The sequence below is a fragment of the Adiantum capillus-veneris genome, chromosome 1 (genome assembly GCF_014529385.1).
Source record: "Adiantum capillus-veneris isolate H3 chromosome 1, ASM1452938v2, whole genome shotgun sequence".
In the NCBI taxonomy this organism is placed as follows: Eukaryota; Viridiplantae; Streptophyta; class Polypodiopsida; order Polypodiales; family Pteridaceae; genus Adiantum; species Adiantum capillus-veneris.
In genome coordinates this window covers 105,445,019-105,451,859 of record NC_140931.1, presented here as the reverse complement: position 1 = coordinate 105,451,859, position 6,841 = coordinate 105,445,019, and the positions used below count along the sequence as shown (strand labels likewise).

Below are 6,841 nucleotides of genomic sequence, written 5' to 3'. Positions count from 1 at the left end.
TGTACACGTTAGCAATCGCGCTCATACACATCACACTGTACATTTTGCATTTGCTCCGAATAAAGACCGAGTTAAAATTTGCATTTTGCATTATGTCTGTGACAATGTATCTGCTGCCCAAGATCGGGTATGAACTTTCTGAGATTGGTACTAGCTTGATATTTTTTCGATATTTACCATGTCCATGATGTGGCAGCCATGTGGGCGGTCACAAAGGTGACATGGCCATACATGTAGGCAAGAAAGGATGGCCCTTATCCTACAAAAATCTACATTGCTCTGGAGAAGTAGCAGCGGAAGCTGCAACAGACTTTGAAGTAGAAGTAGCAGAAGCAGGCGCAAACGTATACGCAGCAATAGTACGCTTATGATCTCCTCTACCATTTTCCTCTCTCCCAGGTAGGGTTTTTTCAGCATTTTGAGCTCTCCAACAAGAAAGGGCAGGCAGAAGAGCCTGGTCATCAGGGCTCGGCCCTCCTCACCCCATGGCGGTACATTCGACAGCTGCATTTGCGTCTCCTGAGCTCTGCAACAAAACTCTTCAAGGAAGCCTTCTTCCAACAGCGAACACTTGCTTTAAACCAAGAGAAGGCTTTCTCTGCTTGAACAGATCTCTCAGCAGATATGCTAGTCCGCAGCGCCACCGTAACCTGTCATCTGTGGTGGTGGCCGCCACGGATACAGAGGTTTCCGAGGATGTGAAGACCGAGGGAACAAAGACCGATGATTTCCTAACCAGGATATATAGATTGCCTAGTATGCAGTCCATGATTGATCCACAGCCCTTCACAATTTCCTCTGTCGATGAAGGAGGCGTCAAAGATTGGCACCCTGCAACAGTCCTCAGTGTTGTAGAAGTTGCTGCTGGTGTGCGTAGAATTGTCATCGAAGCTGAGATATCAAGAGAGGTACTGTGTGTGTGTGTGTGTGAGAGAGAGAGAGAGAGAGAGAGAGAGAGAGAGAGAGAGAGAGAGAGAGAGTTTTTGGTACCATGCACAGATGGTTTCAATCGAAAATGCGTACACCGCAGCTGGTCGTCTTGCACAGCTTAAAGTGAATGGTGGGACGGTTGTGAAGGTGGTTGCATCATCGCCTCCTTTCAGCTTGAGAGCCAATGAACCGGTTCTCGTAAAAGCCAGGGGAGACATACCCTCAGGAATGACAAAGCAAGCGCAGTATTATTTGTCTGTCAAGCATCCACTTGAGCTTCTTGTGTATGAAGCTGAGACACCCCAAGTCTTTTCTTTGAAGGAAGGTAATGAATGTGAAATTTGGATACGAATGTGAAATTTGGTTCAAATTGTTGCATGCATGTGTGTAGATAGATGGCCTGTGTTTAGGGCCATAGTTGAAGTGCGGTACCTAGTGGTAAAGATAATATGGTTGTGTCTCATACAACAAGGGCTTCAAGTTGCTAGTTAGTGAAGATCCTCAGCATTTTGATGCCTGTAGGTCAGTGTGTGTTCATGGCTATGCCTGGAGTGTAGGATTGAAGGGAGATGATCTTGTAGGCTACAGTAGATACTGCCTTTAATGACGCTCAACCATAGAGGGCTAGAGAGTGCTCTTGAGCACCGCACATGATATGTATCATATGATGAGGATAACACCTCAATGCCTGGCTGTATAATTGTGGCTGACCTGTCAACACCAGCTTGGCCGCCGCGGGTACTACGACCATGGGCGCCCTTACCCCTGTGAGATTTTGCCATGTTCTTTGTTCCTCTCTTTTTCACTGCTTAAGATTGGTATGGTACAGATCTTGTCTCTTATTGTTTGTAGCATATGGTTCTGAAGTGTGCCTAGATTTTGCTGATTGTGTGATGGATTGAGCAGGTGATGAGGTGGAGCTTGGGCCTTTCAATTTTGATGGTTTGGACCTTCGCCCTGTAATGTTTCTTACCCGCTATCCAACCCTACTGTTCTTTGCATCGGGGAAGGGCATTGCTATTGCCAAGGCGATTATTGAAGCGAGGGATAACGATGTAGGAAGTATGAACTTGGGCAGGAGGGTAGATATTCGCCTTTTTTATTGGTCACCAGACCCCTCGAAAGTGCTGTTTAAGGTACTTACTTCACTGTTGCCATTAATTTTTGTGGGATTTTCATTTTTTTAATTCACCATTAGTACAATGTACTTACGTCTTAGGTGTTGTCATGGGCTACTACAACTAGAGAATTGAGTGTGACTGCAGAAATAACTAATTGTAGTACTGCATATGGAAGGATGCCCACTCACATGCGTGTGAAAGAGCACAAGCTCATACACAGCAGAGAGAGAGAGAAGAAGAAGAAGAAGAGTATTCTAATGTCGTAGGAAACTATCCCAATAGACCCGAAATATCTATCCGACGAGGAGAGTTGAACGCAAGACCTGTTATTCAAGAGGGAAATGGCATTACCAATCTACCACACTTGTGTGATAGAAAGGTTCTACGATTTTCCTCGTCACATACACCCGAGAAGAAGAGAATTTTAACGTCGCAGGAAACTATCTCAAGAGACCTGAAAGATCTATTCGGGGGGGGGGGGGGGGGGGGGGGAGAGAGAGAGAGAGAGAGAGAGAGAGAGAGAGAGAGAGAGAGAGAGAGATTTTTTTTTTTAAACAGGATAAATTTGAAGTATGGGAGAATGAAAAGCTCAAAGTGCGACCAGCTGTTGGAGCATTGGAGGGTCAAGATTGGGATGGTCATGTTGGGACATTTATGTCCCTGTGGGATGACGATGACATAGAGTATGATCCGTCAACGACAGGTGTGATTGTCTGTGTTGATAGTATGGCAAAAGCAGAGGTTGACAAGCTTCTTGCCGATGCGGGCATCCCTGAAAAGCAGGTTGTGAGATGGGAACCATCATTTTGAGCATTCTAATGTTTGTTTAAGCATGATAAATGATTAGCTGCATCAGCCTTTTTCGACACTTGTCACTCTCCCATGATGGGGGAAATGGTTGTAGCTTTTGCCTTGTAGGTGGATCAGTGAGAGCTAATTCACTGGTAGTAGTCTATTTTGTTTACGCATTTTTGGATATGAAAGCTGTCGCTTTGCATCTGCTACTCTCCCACTTATCTTCTTTTCTTTGTAAATGGACTACCAATGGGAAATATTGAATATAGTAAGCTGAAAATGAAGTAGGCGTGAGCAAGCAAAACCCCTTTGTATTTAATCTTACACAGGGGGGATCTTGGACCATTGCTTTAGAGCCTTCAATACTTTAAAACCTCACTTGAGGGATATATCACACATGTCCAACGCTTGGAGATGCATGGCCTTTAAGAGTTCTTTTATAAGGCTTGTTTTGGCAAGCCAAAATTAGAGCAAGAGCACTACCCTGTAATCCAGCTAAAGGCGCTGTTCAGGGGCTCTTCAAGCGGAGAGCAGGTGCCTTCAGCAGTGCTGAACCTGCAGCTGAACCGGCTAGACTCTTGCCTTTTTGTTGAAGCACCCCCAACATTATTGAATCGCAATTAGAACTGGCTTCAGCCAGTTCATCGAGCGGCAGGTAGTTCATTGAGTGGCAGGTTCCGACAGGACTCAGTGCGTAGCAATCAAATTTCTTCAGCGGATGTAAGCGGCCCTTCAACAAAGCAACCCTTTTAACGGGTCTATGGGGGCGGGCTCTGAGCAAAAAGCTATGTGAAGATTTTTCTCCATCTTTATGACAGTTTTATTCCCTTCACTCTACCTCGTACGCATTGGTCGTCTCTATAAAGATGTTTGTAACCTTGGGTGTTGATTACTGTAATAAGTGTGTTGTGTATTTGATCGAGCAAGGTTGATAGTCTATTTAGATGAATTCTTAACATTTATCAAGTGCTTCATTTATATGACATTATTAAAGGATTGGTGCAACCATATGCTGACCGATGGAGGCTTGGAGCCATGGTGGGAGCACATATTACGCGGGAATGGTCCCTGAAGGACCCTACTCAGCCGTCAAGAGTCAAGGGGAGGGGGTAGGTTATGAAATGGATTCAGTGGTGACAGAGGTACATAGGCATTCCAATGCTGAGCATGCAATGCATCAATGGGCAGTATGTCTAATGTGACTGAGTGGAGGGGACAGCAAACAGCAATTTGGTGCTTCAGGAGCCATTCCAGCAGCTGAGGTGTCGACACTTCCTTGTATGGTGGCTGCTAAGGTGGCGGCTCCTCAACACATTTAATTTCCTTGAATTGTGCACACCTGATTGGAGAGGAGCTGTTGATATTCCAAGCACTGAGATGACTAGGCATCTAATGCTGCATGAGAAAATTCTACTCAGGAACGTGCTGTTAACGGACGGGTTGGATTCTCTGCCCCACTACCCCTGACCTTGACGGTTGATAGTCTATCTGAATGAATGCATCAAAAAATGTGTGAAACTTCCTTCTTCAGACCTTGGTAACTTGCCTAGCACATTAGAACTTTGTCTTTCCAAGTCCCAACAATCTTTTAACAATGTCTTGGTTCTTCTACTTTGAACTTCATACGCGCGTTGATCATGTCGAACACAAAGAGATTAGTAAAACTAGTTTTAACATTTCAAGGAAAAAGCACAGTACTACCTACAACTTCTGTAGCACGTTGCAATGCTTTATTCTCAGTGTAGCTTATTGCATTTGTTCTGTGCATTATAGTGTCCAAGAAAAGGATTTAGAGAGTTTCAACTCTCTTCTATTCTTGCTTTCACCTCTCACTCATTAGAGAGTGGAGGGAAAATACATTCTAATGGGGAGTGCTTTTCTTGTGTTGTGTTTTCATTTTTGGATTCCAGTTTTGTAAAGGCGACCTGTCAGCAGCCGGAATTACCAAACTTGTCTCAGCTTGGCACCTCAGCGCAGGGAATATTGGGGCACACATTCTGCCGGTGAAGGACCTGTTGTAGCAGGTGGCTGGTTGCAGAACAGGCGACCAGAGACTTTGACGGACATGGATTCATCCTTCCAAATGTGGAACTTATGTCTTTGCTGCATTTCATTAGCTTTCTAGAAAGTAAGAGTTTCTTTACTTGGGGACCTGTGAATAAGTGGCACTTCTCAAAGTGAAGCTCAAGCAAGACCCTATTTAGAAGATTTAATGATGAAGTTGTGTAAAATTTACAACAGATTAACCACAAACAATGCTCTTATGCATCAGCAATGTACCTTTGTGTTCTGTGTCATGTCATATCTTACACAAGAAGTTTTGGACAAATTCTCACAATATTTCCCACATTGTGACTTACCTCAACATCATGAGCTTTTGTGAGGGAGACGTTGCATACCTAGCCAGGTACGATTGGGGGTAGGGGACTGTCGCCCCGGTGGGGGGGGCGGCGGTCCCCTACCCCCAATCGTACCTAGCTAGGTATGCGGTGCCTCTCGAGCAGAGGCTCATGATGTTATGCATTGTATGAAAAACAATGAGAGAGACTCCATTTTCCTACATGAGAAAATTTCAAAATCTTTGTGTTACAATAGATGATTCTTGTAAGCAAAGTAGTAAGCATACTTTATGCATCGAGTCTCATCTTACTACCACAACTTTTATTCCTTCCACACATCCTCTAATGTGCATATTTCTTATTGCTTTAGCTCTTTCTTTCCTCTTACTACTTTTTTGAGTACCTTGTACATCACTTGAAGAGGTACATCCCACTCCTCTCTTTCTTCGTTCCCTCCTTTCAAAGCACACCACAATGTCTTCTCCATCGAGGTTGAGGCTCAAGGTAATGACCCTCGGGCAGGCCATCTATATAGTATCCAAGCCCAACACATGCAATCTTGGATACCTTTTGTGATATGGCAAGGCAAGTGACTAGTGAAAGTCACCAAATAAAAAGATAACTTCACAAACCATGTCCTTTATTAGAATTCGTCTTATTTTTCAATCCTCTCATCCAAGGGGCAAAGATGTCTGCTTATAAGTATAGGCACAGTTGGCTAGGTGGAGCATGGGTTTCCCTTCCCTTGGGCCTCTCATTGGTATCATAGCTCTTCTTTGTGCTTCATCAAAATACAGAGGTTTCTCAACATCATGTAAGCTAGACACAGCCAAAGCATAACAATCTGATGCATAAGATGCATGGCGAGAACCTGAACAAGTACAACTAGACAAAGGTGCATCCAATTTATTGTCATGCAATGTATGCACCAACCATTTTGGCATTCCTCTAGCCTGCTCATTGTCAGTCCTTTCTACATGAAGTACATCATGTATATCTGCATCAGTAAAATAGGTTGATTTGTAACATTTTTGAAAACCCCCATAGGTTGTACATTTGCCTCATTGGAATTTACATTCGAACCTCCACCACTAAAAAGAGGCAAAAAAGTGTCATAAATGTCCTATGAGCTTACATCACTGTCTCTAGTACATGATAACAAGGGCTGAAGGACTGAATAGAATCTTCCACAAACACTACATCCCGTGAAACCAAAATACGCTTTGTTTGCGGATGATACAACCTGTAGCCTTTGCTTTGAGCACTATAACCAACAAAATACATTTGACAGCCTTATCATCCAATTTTTTGTGTTGTGTTTGTGGCACCAAAGCATATGCCAAACAGCCCAAAACATGCATGTGCTCAATAGAAGGCTTTCTATCATTCCATGCTTCATATGGAGTAATAGACTACAAAGCTTTCATAGGACACTTGTTCAATACATAAGTGGCACACATGATGGCCTCAAGCCAAAAAGAATGCGGCAAAGCTTGACTTTTAACCATACATCGTGGCATTTCCGTAAGTGACCTGTTTTTCCTCTCAGCAACACTATTTTGCTAAGGCGTATAAGGCACTGTACATTGGTGTTTTATCCCACGACTAGCCAGAAATGCATTAAATTCATGAGACATATACTCCCCCCCTCGATCG

The 6,841-nt window shown here is 43.7% G+C and overlaps 1 protein-coding gene across 1 annotated transcript; it reads left to right on the top strand.

The window, feature by feature from the left end:
* The first annotated feature begins 272 nt into the window (after window positions 1–272).
* Window positions 273–3,050, top strand: LOC147465314 (uncharacterized). The gene is made up of 4 exons (XM_086519344.1): window positions 273–908; window positions 1,000–1,255; window positions 1,837–2,066; window positions 2,610–3,050. The coding sequence occupies exons 1-4, from the start codon at window positions 486–488 to the stop codon at window positions 2,859–2,861; spliced, it is 1,161 nt and encodes a 386-aa protein (XP_086375470.1). The 5' UTR covers window positions 273–485; the 3' UTR covers window positions 2,862–3,050.
* Window positions 3,051–6,841: the final 3,791 nt, after the last annotated feature.